Source organism: Patiria miniata, unplaced genomic scaffold (genome assembly GCF_015706575.1).
Source record: "Patiria miniata isolate m_02_andy unplaced genomic scaffold, ASM1570657v1 HiC_scaffold_6, whole genome shotgun sequence".
In the NCBI taxonomy this organism is placed as follows: Eukaryota; Metazoa; Echinodermata; class Asteroidea; order Valvatida; family Asterinidae; genus Patiria; species Patiria miniata.
The window spans coordinates 18,511,633-18,528,562 of record NW_024037073.1 but is presented as its reverse complement, the minus strand read 5'-3'; the positions used below and the strand labels follow the sequence as shown (position 1 = coordinate 18,528,562).

At 40.3% G+C, this 16,930-nt stretch overlaps 1 protein-coding gene across 2 annotated transcripts; it reads right to left on the bottom strand.

Annotated features, from left to right (window-relative positions):
* Positions 1 to 1,063: 1,063 nt before the first annotated feature.
* On the bottom strand, positions 1,064 to 14,842 carry LOC119742685 (E3 ubiquitin-protein ligase RNF8-like). 2 transcript variants are annotated; one of them, XM_038218844.1, is made up of 8 exons: positions 14,616 to 14,842; positions 11,993 to 12,121; positions 9,144 to 10,235; positions 8,691 to 8,849; positions 7,694 to 7,828; positions 5,788 to 5,992; positions 3,942 to 4,154; positions 1,064 to 2,263 (listed from the first exon to the last, which is right to left on the bottom strand). In XM_038218844.1, exons 1-8 carry the CDS (start codon positions 14,700 to 14,702, stop codon positions 2,223 to 2,225), a joined length of 2,061 nt encoding a protein of 686 aa, XP_038074772.1. In that variant the 5' UTR covers positions 14,703 to 14,842; the 3' UTR covers positions 1,064 to 2,222. The 2 variants fall into 2 exon arrangements, with proteins under 2 accessions (XP_038074772.1, XP_038074773.1); XM_038218845.1 differs by having other exon boundaries at positions 3,942 to 4,136; positions 14,616 to 14,841.
* Positions 14,843 to 16,930: the final 2,088 nt, after the last annotated feature.

The window sequence follows — 16,930 nt, the reverse complement described above, 5'->3', positions numbered from 1 at the left end:
ACCCCCCCCCCCCCCACCATACATGTACTCTCGCCAAACCTGTCAGTAAATAACACAGCTTGTTAGCTAACAAAGCTACCCATTACACAACCCAGAATGTCTCGTGTGAATGATAACAACTTGGACACCACTTTACCCTTTTTTGTTTAAATTTGTTTTAGTCAAAACAACATTTTCAGAACCACAAAACAGACTGAATACATATCACATTCAGCAATCTTATCTCCATTTAAAATAAACTGCAAAGTACCAGTATACATTACTTCTAATTTCTTTTCAAAATTATATTGGAAACTGTCACGCTGTCAATTTATAGTTCAGAAAATACAAGCATGGAGCAACTTGAAACAAAGGCACAATGTCTACACCTTCATAATGCATGCAGGCTGAAGTTGCAACTTCACCATTTAGAAAAAGAAAGGAAATTGCTCAGTAAATGAATACACAAGTCATGTATCAGTCCAAAATGTTAACATCTGGACGGATGGAATGCATAAATACAGCATTTGCTCAATTGTTAAATCTACATGTATATAGTCGTGTTCCCTAACGTGGCGCACTTCGAAGCTTACTTAACTTTCCTTGTGTAGTGTTGCCAAACCTCTTTGTTAACAAACCTCAAATTCATGCAGTAAAATACTAGTACTTTTACCATATTAATGCTTGCTATTTAGCCTCTGTGAAAAATTTCGGTTTCATAAAATTTAATCCGAAATTCAAAAACGGTGGCGTCCGGAAATTGGGCACAAATTGGCGGAGTGTTCCCTAACGTAGCGCACTTAAATAAATCTGGGAAAATTCCAAATTAACATTTAAGAATTTCTGTACACTTGATAAATTCTGATAAATAATTATTATCTCTAGTTACATACCCAGCCAGATGTTAGTCAGAATTTTTTTTTTCATATTTTTCGGGGCATTTTCGAAGGGTTCACTTTGCACTTGAAAATAAAATCGGAAAATCACGCCAAAATAAATTTTTCTTCCAATTTTATAACGGGTAAATAAACTCGCGATTTATGAACAGGAGTGTTAAGAACTTGATGAAATTTCACATGTAGGGACAGGGAACCAGACTACAAGAACAACTTTTTTCCCCGGCATTCCTGACCACAGAACTTTCAAAGCAGGTCAGTGGAACGGTATTTGCTACAAAATACATGTACTTGCCCCCAGATCTGCCCATTTCTGAAAATAACAGCAAAAGCAAATGTTGTATATCACCTTTAATTGTAGACTGGTACACATGCAAACGTGTGCAGTTAATTTGCCTTTTGTGCAAGACTGCATCGATTACCGTGCAAGTATGAATTCAGATCAGTGTTGTAGTCCAGGTACTTGTGATGGATCCTAAGGACATCACAACTTTGGTTTCAAGTTTGGTCACCAGTCAAATCACAAGTATGGTCACAAGTAACTTATGTGAATAGCTTGTGACTTGACTTATGACGGGATGACTTGTGATGATTTGTGATTCATCACAAGTACCTCGACTTCAACACTGATTTAGACTAAAATTACATTTGGAAACACGAAATAATTGTTAACTTTTTTAAACAATAAACTAAGTACGTAAACCCTTTCTGGTAAAATCTTTCAAATTTTTTTTGTAGGAACATTGATGTTTCATCAGAGGACCTTTGAACATGTAGGACAACGAATCTCAACTTTGACGAAAATGAAACTTGTGCCATTGATGTGATACAAAAGCTTGTCACCAAATGCATCAAAAGCCTTTACAGAATTGAGTTTGGCAAACAATTTTACAAACTCAGATATTCACTTCAATGTACACACTATACATGTACATGTGCATTCACTCCATGCTTATGGCATGATGGCATCAACCAACTTTCCGAATACCTTTTTTTTTCGATTCAACAAGCGCAGGCTCACACAAATTCCGATCGGCAGCCAGTTTAGGCTAGCTTGTTAAACTTGATCAGCGCAATATTCTATCAAGTCCAAATTACAACAATCAACTACTTAATTGTTCGAAAAATACACAGCCCTAGAGTATGTACAGCTGAAATTAATTTACTTGTGGAAATAGTGCTTTCGTGTGGACTTTGGGTACACGGCGGCAGCGTGTGTCTGTCGTATATCTCTCTCGCCGTCACTTTTGAGGTCGTACTTGAGCACCAGTCCACACACACCCTGTGGCATCTGGGACATTATAGGGTGGCGATTACCTACTACGTCCCATTGTGTCTTCTGATTCTTCATCTATATGGGCACTGCCGCACCCAATGATCTGATTCTCCTATAGAAGAGAACACACAAACAAAAAGAAATTGATACCGCTAAATAAATAAAAATTGAAAAAATTCCTGCCTAGTCATTGGAACTACAGGGTGAGTCAAAAAAAAAAAAAAAAAAATGTCGGGACCATTGTTTTAGTGAAGTTCTGCATATGTAGCACTTTCAAAATCAGGATACAAAAGCCAAATTCATGAGCTATCTTTTTTTTATTACAAGAATCATTCACATCACTCATGTACTTTTCAAGTTACGGAATTTTAAACAGAACCGCCATTTTAAGGTTCTGTCCACGGATCACCAAAAATTCAGTGCTCTTTCAGCAAAACAAAAACAAATCACATAAGGATGTGTGTAAATTGTTTTCGTTTTGCTGGAAGAACACGCACCTTTTTTGTGATCCGTGGACAGAACTTTAAAACGGCAGTTGTGTTTAAAACTCCGCATCTTGAAAGTACACAAGTAATTTGAATGATTCTTGTACTTAAAGAAAGCTTATGAATTGGGCTTTCATATCCTAGATTTTGAAAGTGCTACATGCAGAACTTCACTAAAACAATGGTCCCGACATTTGGGTTTCGTGCTTTTTTACTCACCCTGTAGTTAGTGGGATTTAAATCCGGATTCTTTAACATTCCGTTTCGATTTTGGAAAGCGGATATTTGAAAACCAACCTTTACAAAAATAAGACCTTCTATTTTTTGTCACACAGGCTAAACAAAACAGCTGGAACATCCCCGAATTTGCTCCATGGCCTCTGATTGTAACTGCATTCACTTGCTAATGGTCTTTTTGATTAATGAATAGCCTGCCCATTCAACTTATCAGAGAGTTCCCATCCATTGATTTCAACATCACAGCTCTGGAGTGTTTTTGTGAAGGCCCAGTGGTCGTTGAATCCTGCAAACTATACCCAGTCATTGGGAGGGCATTTCATGCGGCACGTCAAGAAAATCCAAATCCTGTCTTGGACTTAGACTACCGAGTCTCTGAATGACTTTCAATGAGTATTTTTATAAAGACTTTTTTTCCAAAATGCGATATATCCATTTGAAGAAAAGTGAAAAAGTTGCACGGTTATGAAAACTTTAAGGACATGCACAACACTAGAAAGCACTCAGAGAGAGCAAACCTCCACCAAGGCTAAACAATTCCCTGCCACACTGTCGGTACACCCAAAAGAAATACTTGCATAAATGGTGAAGAATCCTTAAAAAAAGTCCTGGATCCAGACCCAGATCCGGATCACTTCCAAAATCGAATCGATCTGTACTTGTACCAAGGACCAACCCAAAAATAATTTTCATGAAAATCCGTCCATAACTTTTTGAGTTACCTTGTTAACAGACAAACCAACCAACCAACAAACAAACAAACTAACCAAATCTGATGAAAACATAACCTGCTTTGTGGAGGTAATAATAGCCGGGTTTTTTTTCAATTTTTTTTTTTTCCCATTTGCTGTATTTTTAAATTGTGTTTAAGTGTATAACAACCGTCGATAATAAACTTTGGATAACCAGGAGAAGGCGGGACTCTTAAAAGTAATAAAATAACGTTTATCATGTTTGGAAACAAACTCTACACATAATGTCCTGAACCAAGACTTTGAGGTACAGTTCGTCCAGGCAAGACTTACTCCTTAAATGCAAAACGTAGATATTATACTTAAGAAGACTTACCACAATTAAAGCAAGCTCCGCCCCTGTTGCGGCGGCCCCAGCCGAAGCCATAATCCTCATCCTCGTCTTCATCTTCCTCACTATTCTCCACCTCCTCGCTATGGTCAATATCGCTGTGGTCAATCTCCTCGCTGTCAATCTCCGAAGAGATCTCGATTGGAATCGGGGAGAGGGGTCTCGGGTTAGCGCTGTCAACTGGTGAGAAAGATAGGACTATAGTCGGCTCGGCTTCTCTGTTTTTTTCTTCATCTTTTTAGAATATCTGAATTGTGTTTCGACACGATATTGTATGGACTTCTACAAGAGAATCAATCCTCTGAGTTGTTGTCTTTACAATTTTGTAACAAGTCAATCACAAGTCCTTCTGTTTCAGAGAAAACGCGAGATTTTAAATCTCGCGTCAGTTAACAAGCTAATCAGCTGTGACACAAAATGTATTCCTGTGTCACTTTCATCCCGTGGTACAGTAGAACTTCACTACAATGAACACAACGACTTTCACGGAAACTTGTTTTCTCTATCAGTAGTTCTTTATTGAGATTTTCAGTTCCATATGCTGAGTAAAATACAACACAAAATTCGGAAGCCAATATGGATGTTCAGTATAGCCAAAATGTTCAGGATAGCTGTGTTCGTTATAGGTACGTGCTGCTGTACTCTTTTACACTTAAGATCTAACTTGGGATTTAACTTGTGATTTAACTTGTGAATCAAACTAAACTCCACAAAAAAAATTAGGATACATGTATGTCCGATTTTTGATTCGGCTAATGGCAATATTAGCAATATTAATAATCAACATCAGGTTTTTGTCCTTCACCGATGTATAAACACTGTATGCTCAGTGTGCCTCCCGAGTGAAAGTTGGACAAACAAAATCACTCGGGTGGGACTCGAACCCACAACCTCCTGCTTTCTAGTGCAGTGTTTATACGTCGGTGAAGGGCAAAAAGCTAATATTGATATTCATCACCCCGACGCAAATTCTATCTTATGAAACATATTAAAAATGAAATAATGAAATTACTTGATTAAGTTTATTAGGCCTTCTACATTTATCGAATTGTGGGAGCAGACCACATTTGCTGAATGGTAATGTCAAAACAACAGCTTAAGTGCTCACAGGCAAATGCTGTTCAAGAATGTTTAGGGCCACTTTGAGACTCACGTATCCACCATAAGTAATCATGACTTTTCTGAGGACTCGCTACACTATAGCACTAACCTCTGAAAATCACATCCTTAAAATGTGGTTACAATCCAATTAATTTTGAATCGGCTTCCTTTTTTTTTCAGTACAGAAATATGTCTGAAAACCCCCAATACGTAACAGAACAGGGCCCAATTTCATGCTTAACAGTTAGCAGAAAAGTTGTGCTTACCATAGCAGAAAATTGTGCTAACCTTAAGCACTATTTCACAGTGCGGATGTGCTAACGGTTGCACCCACATGGAGATGTTACGCCATTGATTTAAGCAAATTTGTCCTGTGTGGTTTAAGCATGCTTTCGCTATGCTTACTACCTACGGTCTCCATGACATAGACAGAGGCTCATGAAATTCAGCCCAGGCCACCTCCAGGTCTGTTCAATATTTTAATTAAGCATAAATTACAGTGAAATCTCGATAAGTCAAACTCTGAACAACTCAAAACTACTGTTTAGTCAAACAAAGAATCCATTGCCTTCAGTAGTATAACAATGCTATACAACCCTGCTTAACTCAAAACTCTTCTGAAGTCAAATTTTGAACCCATTCCCTTGAGGTTTGACTTATCAAGATTTCACTGTAGCCCCCGGGGTTTCATTGATTGCAATTTATTGCCGGCCTCAAGATCGGCGCTCACTTTTTCTCTCCTGGACGATCTCTTTGCGTCGTTGCTTCATCTCTTCGCTCAGCCGCTCCACCATCTTGTCGATGTAGTTGTCCAACACGATGGAGTGGTTGTGGGAGGTGATCGCGGCACGGCAGACCGGGCACTCCCGCTTACGCTTCATCCAGCTCTCGATGCAGAAGTTACAGAAGGAGTGGGAACAGTTCAGCGTGGTGGCCTGGACAAAAATAGAAAACATGATGTTTGAAAGATACCAAGATGCCTGGGTATTGACTAAGAGAGACTTGGGCGAGACGGCAAGGAGAAACTCTTGAATGCATTGCCGCTGTACACCTGGTGCTTTCGCGAACACAATATGGGTTTGTGCACAATCAAATGAGTTGTTCATATTTGCACTAGACACATGCAAACCAGTACACAAACATGCTGTGTTCCTCCCACAGGGGCCCCAAAGTGGTCATAATGTATCACCTGTTGTTTAAAGGGGCACTAGGTCCTGAAATCCCCGAAAATTGCATGTTTTGGATCATTTACTTAGTCCTATTTCAAACATCTGGTTCAAAGGAAACCAACCTAACCTGTCTTACCCTTCCCGAGAAAAGACAAAAAAACCTTGGTTGTTTACATCGGACACGACGGAGTACGAATACGCTTTTCCTGTCGTTTTCACTTTCAGTCAATGTACGTACAATATTATGTATACACATACAGCACCGTACTCGCGAACAGCACGCGGTGACCATTTACCAACGCACAAAATATGGTTTCTTATACGTCCACAAAAGGCAAATCACTTTACGGATGAAATCACAACTAGCATCAAAACAGCTCGAATATTTGGGGTTGCAAAAGTGGACCCCGAAATTTGTTCAGGCACGCATAATACAGGAATAACACAAAAACGCCCAGTTTTGAAAGGATAGTTGTGTCGATGTTTACATCCTACTTTTAAATGTTCTTTCAGATTAACATAATTTCTTTCAAAGCGCGTTTTGTAGCCCAATTGGGCTGTTCTAGGACCCAGTGTCCCTTTAATGTATGAAGTTCAAAGGCATTAAGGCTATGTGTATGGAACATGTGGAGGGTACTATTAAGTCTATTCACAATAGCCAAATGAAGAATCTCCTAAACATTGATAAAAAAGTGATAAATATATCACAATAATCAAGCTCAATGCACGAGCAATCAATGTTGAAGTCGTATCCATCACAGGTGCTTACAAAAGCTTAGAAGGCCATTAAAAGTCATCCAGTCCAAAGTCCCAAGTCTCAAGCTATTCAAATGACCTATGAAATAAGGCATTCCCTTGTAACTGTTCACCCACTGTTACTGGGACTGGACTGGTGGAGGAATTTGTGATTTACTTGTGAACCGACTTGTGATGGTCTTGTGATGGGCTTGAGTACAACACCGGTCAAGTCACAAGCTATCTGAAGGAACCATGACAAAGGCAACCGACTAATGATCCACCTGTGACTGACAGGGTTGTGCTCGGGGTACCATTGATTGACCACAAGTACATCACAAGTTCGATCACAAGTAAATCACAAGTCAATTGACGCGTCCAGTCTCAAGTAACAAGGGATGAACGAAAACCAAAAGGAAAGCCTTTGTTACAGTCCATTCAAAAATCCAGGACTTGATGACTTGTGACTGACTTGTGACACCTTATTTTTGACATGTGATTGATTTGTGACTGACTTGTGATGGACTTTTGATGACTTGCGATTGACTTGTGACCACTTATGATTGACACATGTTTGATCTGCGATTGACTTGTAATTAACTTGTGATTGACTTTTGATGACTTATGATTGACATGTGATTGACTTATGATAGAATGTAACTAATTTGTGATTGACATGTGATTGACCTCGGATGACTTGTGATCAAGCACAAGCACCTGCAAACAACATACCTTAATGAAGAGCTCCGAGCAGATGCTACATTGCAGCTCATTCTCCATGACGTCAGTGATGTTCTGGAGTGCCTCCTCTTTTGCCTTCTGGATGCAAATCTCCTGCGCTTCCTTTTCAAGTCGACTTGCTGTCAGCTAAGATACATAACACAGAAATCCTTTATGGTCAATGCTTATAGCTGAGAGAGTTTGCATCATCGGTGCTGTGGTGTGTCCACTTACGCGAACAATGCAAACGTTTGCCAACATTGGTTACATTTGCACAAGTTGGACCGACTGTTCCGACCGATTGTTGGCCAACGTTAGCAACAAAGGCTAGCGGTCTTCCTGAGTATTTGGCTATGTTTTCCGAATTGGTTGACACACTCAGTGAACGTAATGATCCTGTCGGAGCTGAAATTTTCCCTTTTCTACCAGCCCAGAAAGTTCATATACATTACTGGCAATATTTTACTTCCAGTCACAACTAATTATATAGATATATTGCCACACATAACCATTTTTAGTCCTCATGCTGATCCAACTTCAGAGCTGTTTGATTTTGACTGTCTAGAACCAATCCTACCGTCACCATTTAGCAAAAGATATCGGAAGAGCCTTTAACCCTAACCCTCCTCAATCCTCCAAAATCCTCCTTGTGGTTTTGGAGGATGTTGGAGGATTGAGGCTGAATGGTATTTTTTTAGATAAGGATTTTGGAGGATTGAGGCTGAATGGTATTTTTCAGAAAAGGATTTCGGAGGATTGAGGCTACGGTATTTTGAGGCAGGACTGTCTGACGATTTTGAAGGATTGAGGGGCTGGGTACCCTTCATTTGAACATAAGTGCAACATTTTTAAATGAGGAGGATTTTGGAGGATGGAGGATGAATGCATTTTGGGGCAGGACTGTCTGAAATTTTGAAGAATTTAGGCGCTGTTGTAAACTTTTGGAGGATTTTGGAGGATTAAGGATGGTTCTAAGCAAAAATGCCTAGGGGGTTAGGGTTAAACACACCTCAGTCTGTAGCTCTCCATATTCTCGCTCCTTGTTGGCGATGACTTCTTCAAGTTTGGCCTTCTCTCTCTCAAGCCCAGCCTGAAGGTCCTTATCCTTCTCCTCCAACTTCCGTTCCAGTTCCTTTTGCAGGCTGAGTTCCACTTTGGCTTTCTCATTCTGGAAGAAAAAAGAACTTGAAGAGCTTCAAAGAGGTACTCGGGATGATCTACAGAACGCGACAATGTTGATGCATTGACATGAGTATTCTCTTCTAATTTTCTGGATATGGGAATGATTAATTAAAGAAGTCCAAACCTTTCCAACTAAATTTATTGTTCATGCTGACACTTTCTTTAGTTATAGTAAACTAACCAAATGAAAGTTTTGTAAACTAATGTAACTATAAATGTTGTAAGACCATTTTGTGCAATTACTGTAAAATTAAAATTCACATTGATGTTTGACTCCTACCTGTAGGGCCTCACGCTGTGTCTGCAGTTGCTGCAGCATCATCTCTTCCTTCTTCCTAATTTCCTCCTCCAGAGTTGCGTTTAGGTCTTCCTGCATCTTGCCAAGTGTCTTATCCTTCTCCTCCAACTTTTTGCTCCACTCCTCCTGCAGGCTGTTCTCCACCCGCATCTTCTCCTTGAGAAGCTCCTCCCGCTGAGCCTTGAGCTGTTCCATCATGATGGCCTCCTTCTCCTGGACCTGTGCCTCCAGGGTGGACTTCATCTCTGCCTGGACCGCATGGAGCTGCTTCTCCTGATCCAGCAGCCGTTTCTCCCATTCATCCTTCAGTTTCTTCTCCAGGGCAAGCTTCTCATCGGCAAGAGCATCCTGCTGCTGTTGCAGCTGCTGCTGAAGCTTCTGCTCCTTCTGCTGGACTTGCTGCAGGACAGCCTTCTCCATCTCCTCCTGGAGTTGCTTCTTCTTATTCTCCAGCTCTTCCTTCTCCGATTCCAGTTCCCGGCTAATATCCTGCTCCTTCTGCTTGAGCTGCTTCTCCAGAAGTTCCCTGGCTGACTGCTGCACAGCCAGCATTCTAGTAAGCTCCTTAAACTGTTCTTCAGACTCGGCCACTTTCTTCTCTGCCAGCCTCTTCTCCTTAAGGAGCGTCGCTGACAATTCCTGCTCAGTTGCAGAGGACAGTTTAGTTCTCTTGGCAGACGGTGACCCAGAGGAGGGACCTGGATTTTCATTCCTGTCCGTGTTTGTCGCTGGATAAGTGCCCATCTTCCTCTTTTTCTCTTCCTGATCTATCCTACCCTGGGCAACGCCGTCGTTACTTTCACTAGTTCTTTTGCAAACCATACGCTGTGATTCCTGACTCTCCTTACGACTGTCAGTTCTTCCCCCTGCTCCCCTGTTTCTTTGGCTACTGTAGGAATCAAGGATTTGTGAAGCATCCTCTGGCGTAAAGCTCTCCTGTGTCAATGTGAAGACAAACTCTGCTTGGTCCTCCCCTACGGCAACTACTCCAAGTTGCACATGGTCCCCGTTTCTGAGAACATGAGGCTCCAGAGACTTTATTCTGGACGAGTTGACATGTACACCATTGAGACTCTATAATTCACAATGCAAAAAAAATTTCAGTCAAGATATCTATTCAATTCAACTGTCAAGAATAATGTGTACAACAAATCTCAGCAAAAAACTAAAGTGCGCTCTCTTGGCTATTGTGACTATGCAAATAGTGCCCTGTTTTAATGCTATGCCGTGTGGAAATTGCTTGGGTATGGCTAGCAGTAACACTTGTCCATGGGAAGTGGCTTCCGGCATTCCCATAGATTGATGCATAATTGCAAGCCACAGCCACTTTATTCTGATGCAGCCGTTTGTGTAGTGGGGTCATGGAGAAATACAGGGGTTCTTAACAAGACTCGTCACTCATCTATTATAAAGACAGTAACACTTCAAAATTTCTTTGTACTCTAAGAACTAAAGATAATTTTATTTTCCCAATTCATGGCATTGCTTTAAGCTCGGTTCATATTTCATGCGAATGTGAAGCGAAGTTGACGTCATGAAACATTCGCTGCAAAATTCGCCCGAGTTGAAATACGTTCAAGTTTTACGAATTCGCAGTGCAAATCCTTGCCATGACGCCACAAATTCACGTTCGCTTTCGCTTTCATGCCAAAAATGAACCGGGCTTCACAATGGCTATTGGTTAAAGCCAGAGTCCATCATTTGCAGCAATCCAAAAAATAACTGGCGTATTTATTGTTAAAAAACATACTTGGTTGAAAGATAGTAAGGGGACTAAACTCCCTGTGAAATTATTCTTTCTGGTAAGCTGTCATTTTGAAGAAATTAACGAAAGAGGGCCTTTCCAACGGTGCGTCTTAAGAAGCACCGTTGGAAATTTCCGTTTATAGTAGTTCGGTTTTTTTTTCAATAGGCGAAGTGCGTGCAAGCATTGGCACGATGCACACGCGCGCGTGGTTGCTATAATTCGTCGGATGATCGGTGCGCGACATCGCATAGCTGCAATCGGCTCAGTGAGAATTCAGGCCCAATTCAAAACATGATTCAGCAACTTTTGATTTGAAATCGAAATCCTAGAATGTTGTTTTTCTCGAAATATACAGCTGAAGCTGAGCTGAAACTTCATCAGGTTAGCTGTTCAGCACCCTTCCTTAGAATTTGAGCACTATTGTTGCTTCAAACGAACAAAATGCACAAATTACAAATGATGGACTATACCTTTAACAGAAAAGGTGCACTTACAATGACAGACACAAATTTGATAACCTTCAAGAAACGTTCCCCATGCTATTTTCGGGTTTCACCTCGAAAAGCAGATGTGCTGCTTTTTCAAATGCTATTTTCCTAGCAATATAAAAGTTATTCACTGTTAAATGAGACATCAAGCAAAGAAAAACACCTTCAGATATTTATTGAATTATTTCAAAATTCTAATTATTGGCTGCCAGACAATAATTTGGCTCTTGCAGGGCTGCTTTGCATGCAAAATGAAAGCCCTTTTTTTTCAGAGGGCTGCAGATGCCCAAAATCGGGAAAAAAGGAGATATTTTGTCACAACAAAACTTACAAAACAAACTCCCATTTCGGGTCAAAATTAGGAGACAAATTTCACCAGAAGGTTGGAAGGAATCATAGCGGAGCTGCAACTTTTGCGAAAAAAAGTGAACAGTTGGGCGAGTGAAAACATATGCCGAATATCAGGCCGAATGATTCTGTTGAAAAAAAAGACATCCTTTCAAGAATTCTATGTAGACTGAGTAGCATGGCCGATTGGCCAAAGTTTAGAGTTAAGTCCAGTGAGTGGCCCTAGAATGGGACTAAGACACACGTACCTTATTATCAATGACCGCCCACTGCCCCCGCGCTGTCTCCTTAAAGATGGCATGTTTTCTTGACAGCATCAGTGGATTCTTCTTTGGTAGCAGCATGACAGTCACATCCTGACCTCGACCTAAGGTCACCTGTATAGAGATTTCAGAAAATTGTTTTCTTGAAATGATTTTGAATGTTATGTATCCAAAACAGTTTTTTTTTCAAAAGCAGCACAAAAATAGACTGACATTTTGAAGCAATAAGTAATTTGTAAAACAATGTATGAACTGCACAGGTAGCACCATAAGCTGCATTAGCATGACTGTATGCACAGTTGGGAATTTTTTTAACCGTGATAAATTTTTACCATGATGAATCTTGATCTGTTTCTGCGCTTACATTGTCATTGTGATTTTGTGTTTAAAGAGATGGGAATCAGACCAATTTTGGCCTTTATTTCCCATTGAAAAAAAATCCTCCAGAGCCACATATCAGAAAAAGAAGAAGAAATACTCTGCAATTAAATGTAGGATTTGATTTAATTGTGCACATGATCAACATTCGACGATTTTTCTTTCGGGATAACATTTCATCGTAGGCCTATACGTGCAAAAGCGTACCAGCAGCACAAATTAAAGAGCTTGTACACAAGTTGATACGCCTAGTTGTTGTCGTTGTGTTCTGAAGTAATATTTTTCAAAAAATAATTGGACAGCGAAGTGTTTTCTTTAATTTAAGCCATGTCTTGTCAATATGTCATGCTTAGTGTGTCCTAGAACCGAAAACGTGGCTTGTAAACTACGCCACGCTCTTGTCATGCTTGTACATGTTCGAACCAAGCGAAATCGTCCTTCCATGACAAAGACTGAACATTGCCTTACTGTGTGATAAGTATTCACATATCAAGCTTTCTTGAACATGTTGAAATCTGCTTTTACACCAAATCTGGCATTTGAACGGTATTCGAGGTAAAATCTGGCAAGATCTCGACATCCTGCAACCTCCTCCTGATGCATGTGATTTACCATGTGATAAATGCTGCAGATAATTTGGTATCGCACTGATGCTCCGGGCACTCCTGATGTCCGGATCATAAGTGCGATTCCAAATTATTAGCTGTGTTTATCACGTGGTCTTGTTATTGGCCAATCAGACGCCGCCTACCATATGCGCCACATGAAGCAGACGGGTAGCTCGGAGGGCTCCGATAATTTTGCACGCAAATGACCCTGGGTACTCGTCCAGGGTCATTTGTCAGGGTCACTTGTCAGGTTAAAATCTAATTTCTACACGTTTGTATGGGTCTCTGTCACGCCCCAACTATCGCATCGGTCCCAACTATAGTTGGGCCTGTCCCAACTATAGTTGGGCCTGTCCCAACTGTAGTTCCACAGTTGGGCTGGCCCAACTATAGTTGGGCCTGTCCCAACTATAGTTGGGACGGTCCCAACTGTAAGTTCCATTGTTGGGCTGGCCCATCTATAGTTGGGCCACTCCGATCTTTTTAGTTTGCGGCGTCCCAACTATAGTTTACATTGATGTACAACCATAAAACGTTCCCTACAGTTCTGATACACGTCTGACTTTACTGGGGACCACTGAAATTAGCTATTGATGGGGCGAATCTATAGTTGGGCCACCCCAATCTTTTTATTTTGCGGTCCCAACTATAGTGTACATTGTTGTACGATTATAAAACATTCCCTACACTGCTCTAATACACATCTGACTTTACTGGGGACCAATGAAATGATCTATGGGTGGGGACCATCTGTAGTTGGGCCACCGCAATATTTTTATTTGGCAGTCCCAACTATAGTTTACATTGATGTACGATTATAAAACATTCCCTACAGCTCTGCTTACATGTCCGACTTGGGACCTTTGACATTAGCTATGGGTGGGGCCCATCTATAGTTGGCGGGCCATGGCAATCTTTGAATTTTGCAAAATGTTGCTGGATAATAAAACCCAGCAGCTGGACAACTCATCCAACTAGGCAGTACCACATGACCGGCCAGCCTTGCGGCATGCATGCACGACGAATACATGGTGCCAGCGCCGCGGAACATTTAATCCAACAAGATCTATCAAGCATGAAGCATCCGGCGCAACTCCAGTCCTAACTATAGTTGGGCCGACCCAACTGCCGCACTATAGTTGGGACAGTCCCAACTACAGTTGGGACCAATGCGATAGTTGGGGCGTGACATCTTCATTGATGGCAAATTTCGTCGAAATGACACATCCTGAACACGCGGACAGGCAAATTTAGATTTCTAGATGAGTACTCAACATCCATACGAAATTATGTATGGCGGATCGATTTCGCTAGGTTCGAAAATACACAACAGCGTGGCATTGTATATCGATACAACGCCACGTTCACGGGCATGACGGGTCTTGCATTGTCTTGTGTCCAAACTGTGCAAACGAAAGTTTCCATCGTCTTTCAAATTGTATGAAAAATTTCACAGAATGCAGATTCGGTTACAATATCCCCCATAGCCTTTTTATGCATTTATCTACTGCGTTTATCCTGGAAAAAGTGAAAGAAAAATAGTCGAATCTTGTGCACATGCGCAGTTGGAATACCAAACTGGCTCCATTCGCATAACACTATTCACTAATCTGTAATTTTACCTCAGTTCCCGATGGAAGGGGAATAACAGCATACTTTTTACTCTGACTGCCGTAACGGCGTAAACACCACTCACAAGTGGTCGTCATTTTGGCTAGACTTTACTGGAAATAGACAAACATTGAACTTTTTTTAAGCTCGTCGTCAGGTCAAACGGTCAAACTCGAAGTCAGCCATTTTCCGCTGGTGCGGTCTCGATCTCACGTACATCTAGGGCAGGGTGACCGTAAGGTCAGAGCCAAATTCTGCTAAATGCACATCAAAAATCTGTCAGATTTATCAAAATCTGCCGAATTCCTCAGAATTACTCGAAATACACTATAAACACTTAAAATCACATGCAGATTGGTAGTATTGCCTTAATTAAGATTCAAATTACATAATTAGCAAATCTAGTCGCATAAAGATGTTGTGAAGTTATTGGTAAATTTCGGGCAAAATGCTGATCAGGTGACAAAAGTCCGTTTCCCAATGAACCTCAGCACCTAGACCAGCCAACCTGTCCCATTATGCAAGGGTTTGTTTGAAAAGGATTGAAGCTTTTTTAAACAAATGTACACTTTTTTGTTCAAATTTGCTGTTTTTCTGTCAAATAACCATTTTTGCAGAATCTGCCAGAAATCTGCCCAAAAAATCAATTCTGTCAAATTTTCTGTCAAACTCGTTTTTTAACAAAAATTCTGTCAAAGTTAGCCGAAAATCAGCTAAAACGGTCACCCTGATCCAGGGTGACCGCAAGATAATGGCAAAATTCTGCTACTGCTACATTTAACAAAAATCTGCCAAATCGCCTATTATGTTTTCCCGGCTATTTTAACACTTTTATCACACAAATTCCCTATATCGATAATTCAATTTCGTCCCCGATTATCGCCAAGCTCACTTCTCAATTTGAATTTCAAAAAGCCACCACTAGATTTCATTTAAGGTTCAGTATAATTCAAATTGTTAGCCTTCCGATTTAATTGGTCCAAAACCTTTGAATTTCGTCACGTGAAGTAATCGGCGTTGAATTGACAAAGCAAATACGTTTTTTGCCATTCGTTTTCATGTTGTTATTACATTTCGTTTCTGGTGACTTAAAGTGTGTACGATTAAAAAATGCAGCCAATCTTTAGACTTATTTGAAGAATTGTGCGCATTAAAACAATGATAATTTCAACACGTATTACCGTATTATGTATAAATAAAAGTTGTTAGCTGTATAAGGTATGCATTTTTATTTCTGTGTTTCACAATTAACATTAGAGTCAGGAATTGACATTTTACAATATGACACGAACACCAAACATTAGGCCTAAGGTCAAACGCCTTCTTAATGTTGCTCTTTGATAGACATACCTTATTTCTGTTGTTATATTCATATACATATATCAAAGAGCAACATTACGAAGGTATTTGATGTCAATGCTTAATTTCCATATGCTAAACAAAGAGCATATTGTGAAAGTTCTATTTCTGATTTCAATGTTAATTGTCAATGAAAACTCAAAACTTACAGCTAACTTCTTTCGTTTATAAGGAATCATTTGTTAACAATTTAAATTTAATTAATGTGCACAATTCTTTAAATAAGTCCAAAGATTGGGCACATTTTTAATCGTAATGTTTTGAGCCGCCAGAAACGAAATGTGATGATAACAACATGAAAATGAATGACAAAACCGAATTTGCTTTGTCAATTCAACGCCGATTGCTTCACGAGACGAATTTCAGAGATTTTGGACGAGTCGGTAGGGTAAAAATTTGAATTATACTGAACCTTAAATGAAATCTAGTGGTGACTTTTTGAAATTCAAATTGAGAAGTGAGCTGGGCGACGAACATTTTCGGAAATTTTGCTGCCAGCAAAAAGCGTTCCGTATTCCTGCAGCAAAATTTCCGGAAAAGTTTTTTTTCATTCCGTAAAATAAACAGACCCTTAACATGAGTTTGGACATGGTGTACACGGTTGTGGGTGAAATAACAATATGTACTTGGATGTACTATATTATGTGTAGGTGTTTGGGCCGATGTGGTTGATTGTAATCACGCTAATTAGCATAATTAATATTTGCATTTACGGAAAGTCCGTAAAATTACGCCGAAAATACGGAATATTTCACTTTACGGAGTCCGTAATATTTACGGACATTTTTAACAGTGTAGATTTAGTAAAGCAAGATGTTCGCTTGGTAGGGGCGGATCGGGGGGGGGGTCGTGGGTGCACGCCCCTGTTTTTCCTGAAAAAATAAAAGCAAGATATAGAGAAGGGCAGAGACCCCAAACGAGTCAGACCATAGCCTGTTGGGACTAGTTGCACACAAGACAACAATAA